Raw genomic sequence first — 22,129 nt, forward strand, 5'->3', positions numbered from 1 at the left:
CCCAGTCCCCTGCTGAGAGACTGCCCACCCCATCTTCCCCACCCCTCCGCAGCTAGCCCAGGAGCTGCTGTGCCCTGGCTGCTTGTCCCACCTAACCCAGCTCCCTCTGCCCTGAAAATTAAAAGGACTCACACGTGCCTGCGGTGGGAGCCCGCTAGGAACTTCAGCGGCAGCAGGGGAAACAGCTGATTGGCCGCAGCCAGCCAAAGAGCTGATGAGGGCTGCTGCGCATGCTAAATCAGCTGATCTCCCCGGTGGGTGCAGAGCATCCACTAATTTTTTTCAGTGGATTCTCCAGCCCTGGAGGACCCACAGAGTCAGCGCCTGTGGCTGTGGATGTACCCCAAAGGCTTGATTTGAACCTGTAGTTTATTCCATCACTGCTACAAGCCTGAACTAAGAACTTTGCTATTACTGTATACAATTGATACAACGTAACCAGCTTTAGCTCTCATCTGTACGTCTTTCTTTTATAAATAAACCTTTAGATTCTAAAGGATTGGTAACAGCGTGATTTGTGGGTAAGACCTGACTGGTATATTAACTGGGTCTGCGGCTTGGTCCTTTGGGATCAAGACAACCTTCTCTCTTTTACAGGGGTATTGGTTTTCATAACCATTCGTCCCCATAACGAATGGCACTGGTGGTGATACTGGGAAACTGGAGCATCTAAGGAATTGCTTGTATGACTTATGCTTAGCCAGTGGGATGAGACCAAAGTCCTCTCAGTTTGGCTGGTTTGGTGTGCCTTAATGGTAAAGGAAACCCAGCCTTGGGCTGTAACTGCCCTGCTCTAAGCAATTTGTCCTGACTTGATACTCTCAGTTGTGTCCTGCCAGAGGCTGCATTGTTACACCCCTGCCTTTCCTTTATTTTGTTTTAACTTTTACATCCTTTTTTATTATTCTAATTGCCTGGCTTTAACAGCTACTAGCTCTTTTAAGAAAACAAGAAGCAGGACTTGCCTTTACAATTTGCTTTCACAAACAATCCCTCAGAAAATAGTGTTCCTGTAAAGATCTGACTCCTAGAGAGAACTATGCATGCAAGTTTTACATATACTGTACCGAGGTTTATGTATACTGCAGCAATCTGCAATCAAGACAAACATTTAAATCACAGGAACCAATCTGAGTTTGCACCTTTGCAACTATAAATTTTATTATGGACATAGTTGTGTACTACAAAATTAATCACACTTTTACTTTTGTGAAAATTGAAAGTCAGATCCTCCTCATATTACTAAACATTTATACTGCAGTACCGCCTAACGACTACAGCAAGGTATGGCCCCACTGTGATAGGTATTGTGTAAATGATAAATGAGTCCTTCTCCTAAAAAGCTTACAGGTGTTTGCAGGTCCCACAGATTTAATGGGAGTTGCACGTCTGCATCTGAAGACAGAAAAGTTAGTCTACAAGTCAATGGGTGCTACCTGAAGATAAGGAGCAAACTTTGACTTTTACTCACTGAAGGCCAGATTCTGATGCTCACACTAAATGGCCCTTTAGTCCACAAATAACTGCACTGGACTCTCAATGGGACTCCCCAGGGACTAAGGTACTGCCCAATGGATGTAGAATGCCTGAATCTGGCCCTGAATATTTTTGTTATGCAGTTACTACTATATGCAGAATAGTTTTAGTTTGTAAACTTACTTCTTTTTCTGGTATAAAGGCACTTGGTCCTCTCGTTAATGGCTGAGAGACTCGGATTCTTTTTTCCTGCAAAGGAACGTCACATGATTTTATTAGAATTAGCAAGGATAACATATTAACTTACTTTATCTTACAAGATTAGATGCTGAAGGCCGTGACTTAGTTATCTTTAAAAGACTGTCTGCCTGTTTTACAACTTGTTAACAGATGAGGCTAACATGCCATATCAGTTGGATTGAGTTAGCAGTCCTTTACATTGCTCTCAGACTGCACAAAAGTTGGCCAGTGACAGGACATAAAAAAATAAAATTAAAAAAATCACTCAGAAATCTAACCTTGACTACTTTACAGAGCTATACAAGAACATGCGGCAATAGTGCTCAAACTTTTGACACAATACTTCAGAGCAAACAAACTATCAGAATAGAGAGAAATACTGAACTCAAAGGAAATTCTAGCATGATACTAGACATAAGATTGACAAGGCTGCACATGAGAGATAGTCCTCAACTCCATTTCCCTCAACATTGAATTTGATTATATAACGTTTGCGAAGGGTTTTGAAGATTAGAAATGCTCTGGAAGTGGCAAGATTCTTACGAAAACAGCTATTACCCACACATACACAACCAGAGTGATTTAAGAACTTGTACTAGAGAAACTATGCCTCCACTCTTTGAGGAAGAGATGACCTAATTGAGCTGTATCCAATTCAGAAGAGACTAGAGGTTACAAGGCCTATAAGGCACAAACTAAAGCTAAGGAAGAGCCAGGCCCCCAAAGAATTAATGTCAAGTTTCTTTGTACAGAATTTATTTACTACATAACAGGCAGTGTATTTCCCCCGCCCCAAGAAGAGAATTGAACTAAGATTTAAAGAAAACATATGGGTCTCAATCCAGCTTCCACTAATTTACATGGTAGTCTTTCCACTGATTTTAATAGGAGCTGGATCAAGTCCAAGATGGGTACGACCAAATGCTAACACAGTAAGAGATGAGTGAACTACATGGTCATCGTCCACTCCTGTAACTATCTGCACTCCTATTACTATCAGTGTCAATAAAGTGCCTGGGATTTTGTGTCAGCATGTTATAATAGGTTTCAGAGTAGCAGCCATGTTAGTCTGTATTCACAAAAAGAAAAGGAGAACTTGTGGCACCATAGAGACTAACAAATTTATTTGAGCATAAGCTTTCGTGAGCTACAGCTCACTTCATCGGATGCATTCATTGCCACTGAATGCATCCGATGAAGTGAGCTATAGCTCACGAAAGCTTATGCTCAAACAAACATGTTACAATAGTACATCCCACTGACTGAAATTCACTAGCAGCTTAATTTTCATAAGAATGAATAAGTTTTAATTTACTGGTTCAATAATAGTCAACTAATAGCCCCCGTAAATCACTAACCTTGGGAGAACGGTTTTAGTCTGTTACATCAGTTCATATATGCAAGATGAAGATTTGCATGCAACTGCATACCTATGAACTATTGTATGTCTTGCAAACAACCATGAAGTTTGGAAATAAACAGATGCTCTACATCAAAATGTGTAGAGCAGTTTCATTGCCAGATGCCAACCAAGTCTGAATGCTTGGAGAAAAATAAATAAATCAGTCTTTGGTCTACAGATCTGCATTATTGCTTCTACCTTAAGTAAAATGAGAGAAGAGGCTTTCCAACAGCAGCATAAATACCTTCCCCTAATACTTGTGCACCCCTTAAAACTTAGTTTATCAAATGGCTCATATCCATTCAACTACTTTCTTTCCAAAAGCATTAGTTCTTATTCTCACAGGTACATGATTGATTTCAAAAGGTATGCAATTACCCATCATTACCAGTATTAGATTTGCACTCAAAATATTTTGTTCACCTGACAATCAAGTCTTAGATGCCCTCAACAATGCCATCAGAGAGGAGTTTGAGAAATATACTAATTTTGTAAATGAATATGTGCACCATTCTGAGATTACTTTAAACACTAATCTTTGCAACAGATTGCAGCATAGGGAAGTAAAAACACTAGAGGTTCATATTATTGTTACATTTCTGGAAAAAAATCCCACCTACGTTGATTTTTCAGATGATCAGAAATGATGTCAGTGCAAATTATTCAGGAAAGAGGTTAAAACAAGAGTTTGATGATTTAGCAGTTATGTTCATTACTTTGGCAGAGAAGTGTCTACCGCTGAGGAAATGCTGTCACCCCTTCTGAAATAATCTGAGCTGTTCAAGAGAAAGCCAGTTGTAGGGAGACAGTTCAACAATTTACACCCAGTAAATTGCAGTAAAGTTCCAGGATAATTTACAATATTTATCAATCAAATTTGTTAATCCTGTGGAAAACAGAAGAGGTAAATACTTTATTTGTTTAATGGGATATGAGCACATGCAAGTTGTTTTATTGTATTTTCTTACAAATTTAACTTGGAGAACGGAGCACTGAAATACCACTGAGTAGAAAGATAGAAAGTATTGACATTTTTGATAATGAAAACAAACACGTTTCCCAAAGTAACTACTACGTCCACTGTTAGAATTGTATTTGATTTGTTCTGTTTTGAAGTTATTTTAAAATCCTAATTTTGGGATAATCTTCATTTCAGAAGGGATAATTGGGACAGGGTAGCTCTCCGGGGTTAGAGGATTAGTGATAATTCAAGCTTCTATTGATAACTAGGCTAATGCCTCCTAAAGGGTTGCTATGGGTTAGAAGATGAGCATAGTTCCTACAAAAAGTGCTCCAAATGGTCAGAGTAGTACCACCTAGGTGACAACCACACTCCTGCCACTTGCTTTCTCATGGCAGAGGTGTTCCAAACAGGGAGTGGGGATGTGAAAGCTGTGTGCCTGGTACCTTAAAACCAGGCTGCTCAGTGGCCCTTTTGCCATGACAGAAGAAGGAAAATTCCAATTTAAACTCTCTCAAGATGAGAGATAAGTTTTTAGAGTCTGGGACAGGGTCAATACTTTTATGGAGACCTGGAGAGACAAACAGAAATTGCAATACACTCCTGAGGACCAACTGGCTGGTGTAATACCCCATGAAAGGAAGGACAGAATCTTTACTATAAACTAGCTTTGAGGATCCATCATTTTTTGGATGGCAGGATCTACATGCTCCCCTTAAAAAACTGAGACAAAATGACACACTGGTTAAGTTGTATAAAGCACATTAAAACTAAGTGCTAAATCATGTGACTCCAGACACAGCACAGGTACACATACGTGTGTACACAACAAACCTTGGACTAACTGTACATATAAACATGTTCATGAATGTTGCATCTTCCATTGAAACACACCTAGTGAAAGCAGTTTACCCAATAGAAATAAAGCTATTGGAGCAGAATGATTTAATTTTGAATTCTGGCAAGCTGATCAATTTACCAACCTAAAGTGAGTTACCAAGTCCCAGCAGAGGGACCCAGAAACTACATGGAAGCGAGCAACTCTATAAAGAATGAGTTTCAAATAGAAAAAAGCATCTAAAAAGCTCTCTCCTCCCCTCCAAAAAGCTTTTGCAACACAGGATTAACAGCTGTATTTTAGTTGCTATTAAGTGCTTAGTTACTTAACTAACATTCATCCTGCTTCAATAGATTTTCAACTACAGGCAAAATTGAGAAATACAAACTAGAATTTTAGTAGTTTTAAGTCATCAAAATGGCTTCACATTAAACTGGATATTTCCAGTGTTTCTTTGGAGTCTAACATGGCAAAAGCTACAGAAAAATCTGAATTCTGTTTGCCAACATCAGGAATGTGGCAATATGTATTAGCCTGTGCAAAAGAATTTGCAGACAGATTGCAAGGAGAACGAGTCAAATAATTTTAGCCTGAGCTGTTGTCTGTTTAATATACATACAGTTTTCTCAATCTAAACTTGAGGGAATACGTGGATTTTGACAAAAATTTTCTGTGAAAAGAAGTCAAAACATTGTTTTGATGGTATTTTGATTCCACTCTACACATTAAATATGTTTATGCATACATTTAATATAACATTAAGCATCAAAGACAAATGAAATATTTGAATAGTCCCAAACCAAAAAAAAAAATCTGGGAATTTGTGTTTTACAGGAAATTTCAGCATTTCATTCTGAATTGGAATGAAAAAAATTTAGAAGTAAAATTCCAGTTCCTGACCATCTCTAATTACAAACAATGAACTCTATTTCAATCTCAAATTGATGGAATAACAGAGGATTTTGAAGCATAAAGAGTTTTCACTATCTTATTAATAGCAGAGACAACTTTCTGCTAACCAGCTCATCTGTAATCCCTTTAATTAGAAACCAAGGTTATCACTTATACCAGTATTATGATGGATGGAAAGATCTTGTAGCCTTCCCAATATAATTTCAGGCAGTCATGCACCATACATCAGTAGCAGAGATTTCAAAATTCTTAATCTCATCAATTTGCATCCTAGAAAATACTTTACAGCCTAGCTCATCTTCATGAAGACAAAAATCTTTGGTGAACATCTTTTCAAGAGACCCACTGAAGAATAATTGTGTCTCATATAAACAAAGGAAAGATAAGCGGTTTGGTTCTTTGTATGCAGTGTAGTTATAGCTGTGTCAGTTCCAGGATATTTGAGAAACAAGGTGGCTCAGGTACTCATTAACATCCTGAACACAAATAACCATAGAAAACTGTTCAGTCACTGGCAATTGGGTATATAAGCACCATGCTGCATAGTAGGTAAAAACAAAACCAAGTATCATCATATGGTTAGAAATAGATGACTTTTTGGTTTGGATTTTGAACTCCACAACCATGTCAGGGTCTCGTTATATGGAGACCTGCGTTATCTCTCACTCCACCCCAGGGGAGATGTCTCTTGAAAGTGTTTCTTTAGGTTGCTTAGCCCTTTGGGGTTCCTAGCTTACCTATGAACCAGGCACTATTCACACACTTCTTTTACAGGCAAAAGCATCCAGCTTGTTCTCGCTTATCAGCAGTAAAAAGAGAGAACGACAGAAAGATAGATGTCATGGAGACAGAGGTGAGGCACAGCTGACATTTATCTTCCCACATTGGACTTTTGAGTAAATGGTACAGCAATCAAAAATCCAGCTCGTCCAAAGTTAGCGCTCATTAAAATATCAATAGCTTAGGACTGGCAAGGTCAGCTTCCTTTTCCTAGGCTTTTTATCCTCAAAACAACATAGCTGCTTATAGAAAACTATGATCAACGCCTTCCAATATATGCTGACCTGATACTGTACATAACTTTGGCATAACAGTGAAATTACACACTGGATGATACTAATATTTGCTACTGCATCTTTCTTTGGAACCAGGCTCTATGGAATCAAAGATTAGCTCCGCCTCCTTCAGAGAGGCATGCAATGGTGAGCATTCTGAGTATGTTCAAGAGGCTCACTGCAGCCTTAAAAGGGGAGCCTGTGTAACTTATCTCCCTCTCCCCACATTGTTTTGACCAGGGAGGGAGGATTCATGCTACAGACTGTACTCAAAGAACAGCTTCCATGATGCAAGATTTTAAGTAACAGACTGCTGCATCAGTAACATTAATATATGACTTTTAAAACTACATAGCTGTTGAGTTCTTAAAAGCAGATTGAACTGGTAAAGAGGAATTCCGGGGTTCTAATCCTAGTTCTGACATTAGCTGTGGGGGGGCTTCAGAAAGTACTTGTGTTATTTCCTTTCTATAAAACAGGGGTAATCGCTAGCAGGATTTTTTAGGAAGAGTACTTAAGAGTTTTAGAGCACTTAATCATTATGTATTAAGGTATAAAATAGTTTCATTCTGCAGGTTACACCACATGATCAGAGGTTCCTTCGTGCTTGCTAATAAATCTAGCATGCACACTGCCAAAACAAAATAGATCCAAAGACTGTCTGGCATGTAGTTTCAAAATTTATTTTTAGTAACTACAACAGGGTGTCTGCTGTCAGATGCCAAGTGTTGAGTAGACAGTGGAATATGGCAACTGTTTCCAACAATTGTATCAACCAGACTGACAAAGTAAAGGGGGACGGGGTCGCAGGAGGCACAGCATCATTCTGAGGCTTTGTACTGCTCAAAGGACCTACCCCTTATGTCAAAAGTATTCCATAGTGGCCAGTTCTTCCAGCTCTGGGGCCCCATGGACTGGTGCAAAGAGGCCAAAACAGAAGAGAGAATCTGGCTCACCAACTCATCACCACCACAAACTCCTCTGCCCTTCCTACATACTATCAACCACAAAATGTAATCATCCATATATTAAACAGCACTGGTCTGAACACAGACCCCTCTTCCCCACAAAGCACCCCACAATTAATCTGTCCCCACTTTCCACTATCACTTTTGCTTGTTCATGAATATTTCATAAAGTTCCTCATATGTGTCTACTTACAATTTTAGTAAGTTTTTCAAAGAAAAAAATCAAACAGGTGACCTAGTAAAGTCCTCCCTTCCCCACAAAAGCTGCATTGGTCTGACCGTATCAAGTTATACTCCTCTTTCTAAGATGCTTACATTTACCTATGACTTAAATAATGCTTACCCATCTAATTCTAGGATCTCCCTTGGCACTTTAAGACAATATAATAGAACCTCAATTTTACGAACCACCAGTTATATGAAGTATTTTTCCTCCATTGGCGGGGGGATGGGGGTGAGTGATATCAATTAAGAACATTTTTAAGGTCTTCAGTGCACTGGAAATCACTTTGCAGTAGTTTTAAAGACAACAAAACGATGTGGTGCATCATAATGCAACTTATGCACTGCATCTACTGTCATTTTGAGATGTTAGATTTTATGAATTGTGATTTTATGAACTCCTCAGTTCCCAATTAGTTTGTAAAGCAGGTGCCCTATTGTGCATCAGCAACCTCATTAATAGCTTTCCAAGCTTCAGGAGATATAGCTGCTATTTACGAATATACAAAATTTGCTGATCTCCACTATTTCACACTTTATATCTTTCAGAAAACACCAGATAAATACCATCCTGCCACCACTTTACCGCACTTGAGTTTCTGTTTCTTTGTAACTTCCTCACAAAGTTCAGTTTCTGCCAAGGCCATACTCTGATCTAACATAAGAAGTGCCTCTGAAACAGGAAATTCCCCATAATCCTCTAATCTAATGGACAATTCAGATAATTCTCTACTAGTTCACCACCCTTTAGTTTCCCCCTTGCATTGCTAGCTTATTTCAAGCATATTATTTTGTGTACTCTGATGTTTCTGCCTCTATTCTTTGCATATACTTTTTTCTATTTCCAATTTTCCCCCGAAACTGACACTGCCTGTGTTGTCTTGGTATGTTTGAGGTTTTCCAGTTTAAGGAGGATTTTAACCTTAAATCCATGCATTTCTTTACTTAACCATGCACATTTTATTGGTTTTCCCAACAGCATCCAAACTATATGTACTTCTAGTGTAGTGTTCTTAAATAGCCTGTAAGAAGCCGATTCTACAGTTCATATGTATTTTTAAACTTTGCCCTTGAGTATGCGATGAGACTTTTAGAGTTTTAAGGATGTGCCTTTTTAAAAATTTGTCAGAGGGACTTCCTCACCATGTCATGTTCAGTTATTGCATCAAGTCCATCTGTACTGCTATCACTGTACCCCCTGGAGCTCCTACATCCATGCTCTACATTAACCCCTTCTTGCTACTTAATGGGACACTCAACTAAGGAAAAAAGTCAACCGTGTCTGAAAAATTTCGTTAATTATTATAGTTACAACTGACAAGATTATCATCACTGAAGAGTGGAAGAATAAAGTTTTGCTGTTCATTTACTTTGTGCATTTGATACTCTACAGTCATTTTCACGGTGTTCCCTTATACAGTTTTTTTTCTGGCTGAAGAGACCCTTAAACGCCAACAGGGAGTATTGAAGCACTTATTTTTAAATTAATTTTTGCACACATTATTTAAAAAGGTGCTTTATGAAAAAAAGTTTTATTTTTAATATCAAATTGACCATGCCCCTTTTAATACATCCCTTCTAAGTACTAAGACAAGCAGCTATAAAAACTAATCTTATATGGTATCAATAAAATGCTCCTCCAAGCCCTGCCCAGTGATGAAATTCAGCCAAGCTCATACTGCAGTAGTTAAAACCCCTCATTATCCTATCATCAGATTTAACAGCTTCCCATACTCAGATTTTTGTCTGAGAGATTCGCAGTATGCACCTACAATTAGTATTTATTACTGGAGGTTTGTGACTAGATACACTTCATCCTTCTTTTGATGGGCAGATCTTTTCATGCTGTTTCTATTTATCAACACAACCCCTTACTTCATTGACATTTTAACCTTTCTTATAGTTTATAGCCAGCTAAAGTCATTTTATAATGTACTCAACACTGTAGCATTTGAAGGCTAAAAAAAGTTACCACCACCATGATGTTGTCACAATATGGGTTTATTTTAACTCAAGTTTAGCCCAGTTGGACTCTCAACAGGTCAAACACTACAGCTCTGCCATTTTGGGGGAGAAAAATTATACTTTAGTGCTAACAGAATAGCTAGTATTATTGGCCCCAGTTAAAACCCCAATAGCATGAATTAACTTCTACACTTCTATTATCCTTGCTATCAGATGCTAGGGCTATGTCTAGACTACAAGCGCTACAATGTCAAAGCTGCAGCCATGCCACTGTAGTACTAAAGTATAGACTCTTCCTACAACAATGAATGAATTTGTCTTTTGATGTAGGTAATCTTCATCCCTGAGTGGCGGTAGTTAGATTGACAAGAATTCTTCCATTGACCTAGCCACATCTATGCCAGGGATTGGGTTGGCCTAACTAGGACACTCGGGGTGTAGCTGAATGGTGCAGCTACGTTAATCTAAAAATTTTAAAATGCTGACCACTCCAAATGTTTCCCAATTCTTTGCTCTTGGATCCTGACAGCACCGATACCTGCTTATCCTGACTGTGATATACCTTCTGGTTTTCATTAAGAATAGACTAGACTTGATATCAAAGTGGTCTTAAAATCATAGCAATTTGGTATCCTTCGGTTTTACAAGTTTTTTCCACAATCCATGCTCCTACCTCTCCATGAAAAGGCCAGAACCATGCCTTACTTTGCCCCCAAGGAGGCTAGTATAATTGCTTTTAAACAAGATGGTAAATAGGGAAAGAAAAGTTATATGAGTAGTCATTTAGAACAGTTTGTGATTAACAAACAGACTATATCTATGGGGAAATACCTCCCCCCCCAAAAAGTGCCCAAAAGCTGAATGTACAGAACATGTGCAAGAGTATATTAAAGCTTGATTTGAGAGCATAATTCTGAATCTGGCAGAGGTTTTCCTGGGTGTATGTGACAGTATTCTATTTGTGGGGAGGGTGTGGAAACACAGTGGAAGGGTCACTTATTCATTTAACTGCAGAACCGGAAAACCCAACTGTAACTCAAACCATAACTTCATGGGTGGATTAAATTTCTGAAGTGATCAGCACTTTCGGACTGTGGCAGCAGTTCTGGAAGCATCCAATTTATTAAGTCATAACTGCTTGACACTTTCAGAAAGTTTAGTAATTACTATGTTATCTGAAGCTATGAAATAGTCCTTGTTCATTAAAAGGAAAACCTTTCTTCCTTTTGCATGACAGTTTGATACTTTTGCTTTTATAGTGAGACTCTTCTTTTGGTTGCAAGAAAAATATTAAAATTTAGTCTCTCATCTAAGCGTTTCATTTTTATAACAAGTAACACTTGTTTAATATCTGGCAGGAAAACTATGAATCAAGACAAGAAAAAGAAGAGAGGAGAGAAGCGCCATGGGAAAAAAGGCAGAAACATCAGAGTACCCAAAATAATATGCTTAAAACAAAAAAAGCAGATAATGTTATGAAGTTCTGAAGTTTCCTAATTTAAAAATGCAGACTCATAGAAATGTAGGGCTGGAAGGGACCTTGAGAGGTCATGTATTCCAGACCCCTGCACTGAGGCAGGACCAAGTATATCTGTATCAGTGACACTCAGGCCTCAAGGCTTCAGGAGCCAAAATAGTGATGGAGAGCCACAGTAGTGTAAATTCAGCATTTCATTTACTATTTTTATATATACATGCATACATACATACACACAGTTATTCTGACCAAGTATTATTAATTTTACCTACAACTGGTTAACAGTTAAGCATCCTAATTAGTTAATAATTAAATAAGTGTTTTACTATCATGTGCTGCAAAAAACTGCAGGCAGGATTGCCACCCTTCTATCTAATTGCTGGTAACCAACCCCACAAGGCCTCCACCCCTCCTCTCCCCACCACCCCAGACCCTGCCCCCGCCCCACCTCTTCCCCCCTCCCAGGCCCAGCCAAGGTCACGTGCTTCTCTCCCCTTCTCCCCCACATTGCTCACCCAATCATCTCAAGGAGCCTGCCTGCAGGTAGGAGGTGGCCCCCGCTGAACGGGGGCTGGCACAGGTTAAGGACCAGCACCTCTCTCTCCCCGCAGTAACTGGACTTTTGGTTCGGATGCCATTTAGGGTTTCCAAGGACCTTGAAAACTGGACACCCAGCAACCCTAAATGGCACCCAGACACAGAAGCCAAAAACCAAACTGTCCAGGTAAAACCCAGACATTAAAAAGCCACTTGCCGCTCCCCAACCTCAATCCGAGTATCTCTGATCTAGACTATTCCTAACAGATGTTTGTCTAACCTGTTCCTCAAAACCTCCAAAAGATGGGGGATTCCACAACCTCCACTGGAAGCCTATTCCAGAGCTGAACTACCCCTATAGTCAGAAAGGGTTTTCCTAACATCTAACATAAATCTCCCTTACTTCAGATGAATCCTTGTCCTACTTTCAGTGACATGGAGAACAACTGAACACTGTTCCCTTTATAATAGCCCTTAACATATTTGAGAAGTATTATCAGTCCCCCTACCCCGACACACATTTTTTTAAGCCTTTCCTCATACGTCAGGTTTTCTAAACCTTTATAATTGTTGTTGCTCTCCTCTGGACTCTCTCCAATTTGTCCATATTTTTCCTAAAGCGAGGGGCCTAGAACTTGACATTATTCCAGCTGAGGCCTCACCTGTGCCGAGCAGAGCAGGACAGTTACCTCCCGTATCTTACATATGACACTCTTGCTAATACACCCCAGAATATTAGCCTTTTTGGCAAATGCACCGTATTGTTGACTCATTCAATTTGTGATTCACTATAACTTCCAGTACTTTTCAGCAGCACTACTGCCTAGCCAGTTATTCCCCATTTTGTAATTGTGCATTTGATTTTTTCTTCTTAAGTGTAGTACTTTGCACTGGTCTTGACTGAATTTCATCTTGTTGATTTCAGACCATTTCTCTAATCTGTTACGGTCATTTTAAATTCTAATCGTGTCCCACAAAGTGCTTGCAACTCCTCCCTGTGTGGCATCATCTGCAAATTTTATAAACATACTTTTCACTCCATTATTCAGGTCAATAATGAAAATACTGAATACAACAGAGTCCACTTACTAGCAACCTCTGCATTGCCAGCAAAAAGTTTCCGTTACCTAGTAGTTGCCAATAAGCAAAAGGCCAGTGTGTGAGGCTTCAGCCAGGAAAGACATGTCCCAGTTCATTCCCTAGCTGCAGCCCCACAAACCTACTTGTGGCTGGGTAGGTTTACCACTTCTGAAATGCAAAAACCCTCGCAATCTCCTCTTCACAAGGCAAGCCCGTTGCAAACCCAACTCCCAAATCACAAGGCAACTTTGCAAACACCACCCCCGCCAACAGCCATTAATAGTATCTAGAGAGATAACATCACATGCCTCCTCACTCTTGCATGACTCAAATCCTCTCGTGCACACGCACACACACACACACACACACACACACTGTGCTTGCGTGCTGGTGGGCAGACAGCTGCTGTATTTTCAACAGTTTTGATCTGTTATCGCTTAAACTGTGAAGTGGGAACACTGCAGCATCTTTGGCTGGACACAGAAACTTAACATTAGATATCCCAGTGTATTCTGATAATAATGCAAATCCTTAGACCCAGGTAGAAAAATCCAGCAGATTAAATTATTTTTCTGGCAACTCCATAAAAATACTGGCCAGGTGGTAACCCGATGGCCGGGGACTTTCTTAAATACAAGTTCCATAAGCAGCATGCCATTGCCAATATCTGAATCCCCTTAATAATAAAGTTCATGGGATTGGTTCCTGGCAAAATATTGCTCTGAATTAGAAGTTAATATCAGGGTTGTGCTATTAAGCAGCATTCACTGTAGTACCAGACCCAGGGCAGACCCTCACAGGACCCACTAAACATGTCCTCCCAGTTTGACAGCAACCTACTGATAACTACTCTGAGTATAGTCTTTCAACCAATTATGCATCCAATTTATAGTAATGTTCCATACAGACCACATTTCCCTAGTTTGCTTATGATTACTTTTCTACTTGTGCATCATTTTGTATTTCTCCAACATTAAGAACATTTATATATTAAAAAACTCCAGGACTTTAGTTGCTCAAGAATTTCTCTTCCTACACACACGCACACCTCCCCCCCCCCCCCAATTATAATCCATTTGCAATAAATTCACACAGCAACATATTGTGACATTCCACTCATAAAAGTAAAAAGTGCAGAACGAACACCAAAAGCACAAACTCTTTAAGAAGTTCTATTTTCACAGAAAGTGTCCTTAATAGAAGAAAAAGAAATTAGTAAATATGATGTGAAGCGGAATGCTTTCTGAATGCAGAAGAATTTTTTCAAACCTTTCAATTTTGCATGAGTACCTTTTTAAAGCTGTCTAATTCCTATAGTAAATTCTTATAATTAATACCCTATCAAATTCACAGCCATGAAAACCCATCACGGACTGTGAAATCTAGTCTACCCTTGTGAAATATAGTCTTTTGTGTGCTTTTAACCTATACTATACAGATTTCACGGGGGAGACCAGCATTTCTCAAATTGGGGGTCCTGACCCAAAAGGGAGTTGCAGGGGGGTTGCAAGGCCACTTTAGGGTATTGCAGTATTGCCATCCTTACTTCTGCGCTGCATTCAGAGCTGCATGGCTAGAGAATGGTGGGTGTTGGCCAGGTGCCCAGCACCCCGCTACCAGCAGCAACACAGAAGTAAGGGTGGCAATACCATACCATGCCACCCTTACTTCTGAGCTGCTGCTGGCGGCGGCTCTGCCTTCAGAGCTAGGCTCCTGGCCAGCAGCTGCCGCTCTCCAGCTGCCCAGCTCTGAAGACAGCACTGCCGACAGCAGCAGCGCAGAAGTAAGAATAGCAGTACAGCAACCCTCTCTACAACAACCTTGTAACCCCTGCCCCCCAGCTCCTTTATGGGTCAGGACCCCTACAATTACAACACCATGGAATTTCAGATTTAAATAACTAAAATCATGAAATGTACAATTTTTAAAATCCTAGGACCGTGAAATTGACCAAAATGGACCCTGAATTTGGTAGGGCCCTACATATAGTTATTAGATTTTAGCAACAGAAGCAACAAAGTCAGCAAGTATGAGTGTTCAGAGCAGACTATTAAAGCAAATGATGTCCAGATTCTTTAGTTTATATATTGTAACCCTGAAGATTTTATCATTTACCGATGGAACTTTAGGCACTTTGGCAATGAAATTTGTTGGCCCTTTCACCCTTTTAGTCTTCCTCTGCAGCATGGGGCACTGGTCACTTGCAGGTTTCAACTAGTGTAAATGGTGAATTCTATGTAACTTGAAGTCTTTACCCATTATTTGAGGACTTCAGTAACTCAGCCAGAGGTAAGGGGTTTATTACAGGAGTGGGCGAGTGTGGCCTTCAATATGCATGAGGTCAGACTTGATGATCATGATGGTCCTTTCCGACCTTAAAAATCTATGTCCCATATTCTCCTCAATAATCCTCCTTCAGTCCATGCTACACCGAGTACTCCATGGGAGACAACCATGCCAAAATGCATACCACAGAAGCATCATCTAGGTCTCAGTGATAAAGAAAGAGGCACCTGCGTGTGTGCATTCATGAATGACTGATGTTTTATTATTCACCAACCTTGGATTCGATATGTATCGGAGACCATGACCCTTGTTTGATACTCTGACTCCCCAAGAAAAATAGACAAAAATCAATGGAATAATGACTAAATGTCTTGGTTTGGGTCTCCATCTTACACAAGCTCTTTGCCTATATGTGTGGTTTTTGGGGGAGAGAAATTAATGGTGTAATTATGCTAAATATAGGTTCATGAAAGCAATTATCTGTGGAAATTGCAAAGAATTTTCAATTGACTCCCCTTTCTATTTTATTCTTGGTTCTCTTATGTGTAGCTTCCATCAAAATACACTCCTTTCAGCTACAATGGAATAAGGAATAAGTTATCGTCTTAACGTGATGCTGTTGCTCTTGGTCAGAGTTGTCCAGAGTCTACATTTGCAGGGCCTTGAAACAGATACTTTCTTGACAGTATTTCCGTATGACTTCCTGAGCCACCATAGCAAAACTGTTCAAAAAAAAATAAGTGTGTATCAAAAAAAAAAAAAAGCATTTTACATTAAAAAGCCTCAAGTAGTAACGTACTTATCTCTCCCTGCCCCTGCAAATCCCTTTTATCCATCACTATTTCAACATGGAATATTCGATTTCACAAATTGAGGCCATTGTGACACACCTTACCTCAAAATTGCACCCTGGAATGCCCATATTCACCACTGTGATACGATTAGGATGTTTTGTACAGAGCATGTCTTGTGAGGTATCATTTGGGAAGTCACGATCTGTTGGACATTACTATCCTGTTTAATTATGTGTGTTACCACTGTATGTGAAGTTATGCTATGTGTGCATATGTGTTACCAAAATCTGTTGTGTGTCTGGGAGACATCCACAGCTGGCTTTTTCAGAGCAACAATGGAGCAACTAACACCCCAAAGACAGATTTACATTAGGACTAACTGGCCACGTGCTGATGGTCCATTAAGGAGAATCTACTCTCTCAGTGCGCCCCTCCCGAAGTACATAGACAATGGAGACTGCTTAACTCACTGACTCAGCTGGGGATATAGAATATGTTTGTGACTGTATCTTTCCATGCCCATGGATTGGGGGATACAAACTGGAGTGTTTGACATCAGCCCAGAGCCTCTCTCTCTCCCCCCCACCCCCAACCTACTCTAATGGCAACAAAAACGTTTGGAAGAAAATATTTTGAACTGGGGAGACTGGTCCCAGGCTGAGCAAAAAATTCAGCCTGGGTATTAAGAACTGTGAACTGCTTACAATGCTAGTAGGGTGAGCAAAACTGCTTGATTCAAATCTTGCTTAGTCTGAAAGTTCAGACTTTAGAGTGCAATTTTATTTCTTAAGTAACCAACTTTGACCTCTCTGTCTAACACTTATAATCGATTAATTTTTCTGTAGTTAATAAACTTATTTTAATGTTTTATCCTTACTAGTGAGTTTGTCTAAAGTGCTTGAAGAATCTGCTCAGATTACAAAGGCTGGTGCATGTCCACTATCCTTTGACCAAGGGGTGAACTAATTCATGCACTTGCTTTGTTCAATAGAAGGTTTTGAGCAGTGTAAGATGGTATATTTCTTGGGTGCAGGGCATGAGGGTTCAGGGGGCTTGCCAGTGTCTATGTACAGTTCATAAGTGTCTTAGAGCAGTGGTTCACAACCAGCGGTATGCATACCCCTGGGTGTATGCAGAGGTCTTCCAGGAAGTACATCAACCCATCTAGCTATTTGCCTAGTTTTACAACAGGCTACATAAAAAGTACTAGCGAAGTCAGTACAAACTAAAATTTCACATAGACAATGACTTGTTTATACTGCTCTATATACTATACACTGAAATGTAAGTACAATATTCATATTCCGGTTGATTGATTTTATAATTATATGGTAAAAATGAGAAAAGCAGCAATTTTTCAGTAATAGAGTGCTGTGACACTTCTGTACTTTTAAGTCTGATTTTGTAAGCAAGTAGTTTAAGTGAGGTGAAACTTGAGGGTACGCAAGACAAATCAGACTCCTGAAAGGGGTACAGTAGTCTGGAAAGGTTGAGAACCACTGTCTTAGAGAGCATTCATGCAGCTTAGCTGGGTGTGTCCCTGCATATTGTTGGCCGAGAGTGCACAGCACCCAGAGGAGTTTGCTGCTTGCCACCAACACAGCACTGTGACAGACAGGCCAGGCTTGAGAGTTCAGGGGGTACAACAGTCCCACAGTTCCAGGTTGTATCCTGGGGGTCCATCACTGCCATCGCCTGTTCTGCCTACAAATTCTACTTCAACTTTAAGTGTAGTCAACTAAATTCATCTTATGATTTTCTACAGTTCCCAGAACCACAGTATCTAAGCACGGAACTTAATGAGCTGGATTCATCTGACATAACTTCATCAAATCCATGTTGCAAATTGTTGGAAACAGGGAGAACAAACATTTGATATAATCTAGGTTCCACTTTATTTGCGCTTTAACAAGCCTGAATTAACATCTGAACAAAAGTCTGACAGCAGTCCCAGTACAATAAAGTGAGTCCATTTTTAAATATGGATATAAATTAAAAAAGCTAAAGAACTATCAGGCAAACTGCTAGCCTCAGATGTATAGCTGTTAGATACAAAAACTTGGGGGGGGGGGAGATCATCTAATCCATCTCTCAATTTAGCAAGATTGCTCACAATAATACAAGCAATGTTATGAGTACCCTATGAGCGCTGGAAAGCGAAGTGGCATTCACCCATCCTGCAAACAAAATGGCATCTTCCTACAATAAGACGACTTCCTAATGACAAGCTTTTTAAAATATTTCAAATACTCTAATCAAAATTTCAAATATCTAACAATAATCATTAAAAAGCATTGAATGGCAAGACATCATAAACCTCACAGATTTTAAGAAAGCACTTGACAGCCTTCACCGGAATTCACTCTGGATCATCTTTAGGTGTTACGGTATGCCAACAAAAAAGTAACATCAGGGCTTTATTTCAAGGTGTAATTTGCAGTAAAAGTAAATGCAGAATTGAGTGAATGGTTAAACAGACAATGGTATCAAATAAGGGTTTATCTTTGCACCTCTCCTGTCTGGCATCAACCATTGACTTCCTTATGTGGAAAAAAAAGTGTACATGGATACAACAGACAGTACATGGCTTAACAATACATTTGAAGCTGAACTAACATGCAAGTGGAGAACAAAAGACTGTCCAGAATTGCAAAACAGATGGGGTTAATTAGTTATTGAGAACACCGCCATCTCCCCACCCAAATAATTTGCAAACACCTAGATAATAAGACTATAGGGAATAGCCAGCATGGATTTGTCAAGAACATATGTCAAACCAACCCTATTTCCTTCTTTGATAAGGCCTAGCAGGCGGGAGGAAGCAGTAGACGTGATATATCTTGAATACAGTAAGGCTTTTGACATAGTCCCACATGACCGTTTCAAAAGCAAACTAGGGTCTAGATGAAATTACTATAAGGTGGGTGCACAACCGGTTGAAAGACCATACTCAAAGAGCAGTTATCAATGGTTTGCTGTCATACTGGGAGGGAGTATTTAGTGAGTCCTGGTTGGGGGGGGGGGGCAGTCCGGGGTCTGGTACTATTCAATATTTTCATTAACGACTTGGATAATGGAGTGAAGAGTATGTTTATAAAATGTGTAGATGACACTAAGATGGGAAGGGTTACAAGTACTTTGGAGGACAGGATTAGAATTCAAAACTATTTAAAAAAATTGGAGAATTGGTCTGAAAATCAAGATGAAATTCAATAAAGAAAAGAGCAAAATATTTCACTTAGGAAGGAAAAAAAATCAAATCAAATGCCCAACTGCAAAATGGGGAATAACTGGCTAAGTGGTACTACTGCAGAAAAGGATCTGGGGGTTATAGTAATCACAAATTGCATACAAGTTAATATGATATAGCTGTGAAAAATACCAATATCATTCTGGGGTATATTAATACGAGTGTTGTACATAAGACACAGGATGTAACTGCCCCACTCTACTCTGTACTGGCGAGACCTCAGCTGGAGTACTGTGTCCAATTCTGGATGTCACATTTTAGGAAAGATGTGGAGAAAGTTCAAGAAAGCAACAAAAGTGATAAAAAGTTTAGAAACCCTGATCTATGAGCAAAGGTTAAAAAAGCTGGGCATGTTTAGTCTTGAGAAAAGACTACTGAGGGGGGAACCTGATAGTCTTCAAATATGTTAAGGGCTGTTATAAAGAGGATGGTGATCAATTGTTCTCCATGTCTTCTGAAGGTAGGACAAGTAGTAATGTCCTTAATCTTCAGCAAGGGAGATTTAGGTTAGATATTAGGAAAAACTTTTTAACTATAAAGGTAATTCAGCTCTGGAATAGGCTTCCAAGGGAGGTGTGGAAAACCCATCATTGGAGATTTTTAAGAACACGTTGAATAAATACCTGTCAGGAATGGTCTAGGTTTACTTGGTCCTGCCACAGCAGAGGGATGGACTTGAGGACTTCAAGGTCCCTTCCAACCCTACATTTCTATGATTTTATGACTGCTCAGTGACTTTCCCTAGTTCTGAGCCAAGAGATCCACAACCAGAGGTAGAGAGATGGGCAGCCAAATTGAGCGTTGATGTAGATCTGGGTACCTGTATTGCCTTGTCTCTTTTTAGTTTCCTGATTACACTTGGAATTCAAGGAATTGAAAGGAACACATACAGCGAATGACAACCAGGGAAAAAACAAACAGACAGACATCTATCATAGAACCCGGGCTGTAACCTGCCCTAGAGAAGAATTTCCTGAATTTGTTGTTCAGGTTCATTGCCAAGAGGTCTATAATCGGGTATCCCCAATAACAGAAAATCCCTTGCAGGATTGGCTCCTTTACAGACCACTCCTGATGGCCTGCTGAGGGAGCTCACAACAGCGTTTCTCACACCCGGGAAGTGAAATCTCTCTTTAGGCAGAAGCCCCACAATTGGATCACCTCTTGGTACAGCTGAGTCAACCTCGTACCAGCCTTCTTGTTTAGATGATACACAGCAGTGGTGCTGTCAATCAGAACCTGAATCACCCCATTTCTGATTATGGTAATCAAAGTCTTGCTGACCCAACAAATGGATTGATGCTCTAATCATTTATATGGAGGAAAGCCTTCTGTGGTGTCCAAAGTGCCTAAGTATTAAGTGGCCCCAGGTGGGCACCCCAACCCATGGAGAAAATACCTGTTATAATAATTACTGTTGGCTCTGGTGGAAAGAAAGTAACCATTCTGCAGATATTCTAGGAATCTATCCACTAATGCAGGGACTGAAGAGCTCGTACAGACAGATATTATCTGGACTTGCTGATTTGTGTGTTTGGACAACATACTGAGTAAAGCCAGGCTTACAGACATCCGATGTGAACTCTGGCATGCCGAGTCACATACATTTACAAGGCCATATATCCCAAAAGCTGGATGCAAGAATGCACTGTTGTCCTTGGGTCAGATATGAGGCTTTTCTACAGGTGGCTATGAACTGAATGTGTCCATAGGGAGGTAAGCCATTGTGAACCACTGAGATCCACTCTTATAAAATTTATCCATTGTTATTAGCCCCAGTGGAGAGAACAGATCTCTGATGACAATGTTGTTGTTCTGGATGTGAAGCTTCAATGTTCCTCAAACTAACCAACCATCTAGATATTTCCCTATCTGAACTCTGGAACGAAGCAGATGTATCACTATTACTGTCATACACTTGAATGCCTTTGGGGCTGAGGACAAGCTGGAGGATAGTACAGTGTACTGGCAGTGCACATTGCCAACCACACATTCAAGATACTACAGCCGGGACATATTGCCATATGTAAATAAGCATTCTGCAACTCAAGGGCAGCATGTCTATCTCCCAAAAGAGATAAACAGATGCAAGGGCGATGATTCTGAACTTGATTTTCTTGATTAATCTGTTCAGTTTTCTTAAATCCAGAACGGGTCATAGACCATCTCTTTTGAGAAATCAGGAAGAAGTGAGAATAGAAGCTTTTCCCTTTGTGTTGAGAAGGCATTTCTTCTATTGCTCCCAATTCCAAAAGAGCACTTCCTGAAGACGGACAGCTGTGTGAGACAGATCCCTGAAAAGGGACAGGAAAGGGATGACACATCCCTCCTTTACTGTGCTGCACACCCATTTGTCTGATGCAGTCTGTCTATGCCCTGAAAAATTGCTTCTTTCACAAAGGGAGGTTCTAAATCCAGAAAGAGAGAGACATGGTCGGTGTGCTGTGCTCAATCACAATGTCAAAATGACTGCTTCTAAGTTGCCAAAGTCTGGTGAGAAGGACATGCTATAGAGAAGATGCTGCTGGGCAATGTCTCCTTCTACAGGCATCCTGAGGTCTCAGCTAGTAATATAATTGCCTATACTGCAATTGAGGCTCAAACTGTTTTCTCTATTACTGGAGAGTAAGATACCCAACGAAAGCAGAGGCACACAGGAATCCTAA

At 40.0% G+C, this 22,129-nt stretch overlaps 1 protein-coding gene across 2 annotated transcripts in view; it reads right to left on the reverse strand.

Moving 5' to 3' along the window:
* Nucleotides 1-22,129, reverse strand: part of SESN3 (sestrin 3) — an 86,246-nt gene that overhangs the window by 40,552 nt on the left and 23,565 nt on the right. For both annotated transcript variants that reach the window (XM_084624186.1, XM_084624185.1), the window contains exon 2: nucleotides 1,660-1,725. In XM_084624186.1, the coding sequence (XP_084480312.1) occupies nucleotides 1,660-1,725 (66 nt within the window). The remainder of the gene's footprint in view (nucleotides 1-1,659; nucleotides 1,726-22,129) is intronic.

The sequence above is a fragment of the Lepidochelys olivacea genome (genome assembly GCF_965140295.1).
Source record: "Lepidochelys olivacea isolate rLepOli2 genome assembly, chromosome: 1".
Lineage (NCBI taxonomy): Eukaryota > Metazoa > Chordata > Testudines > Cheloniidae > Lepidochelys > Lepidochelys olivacea.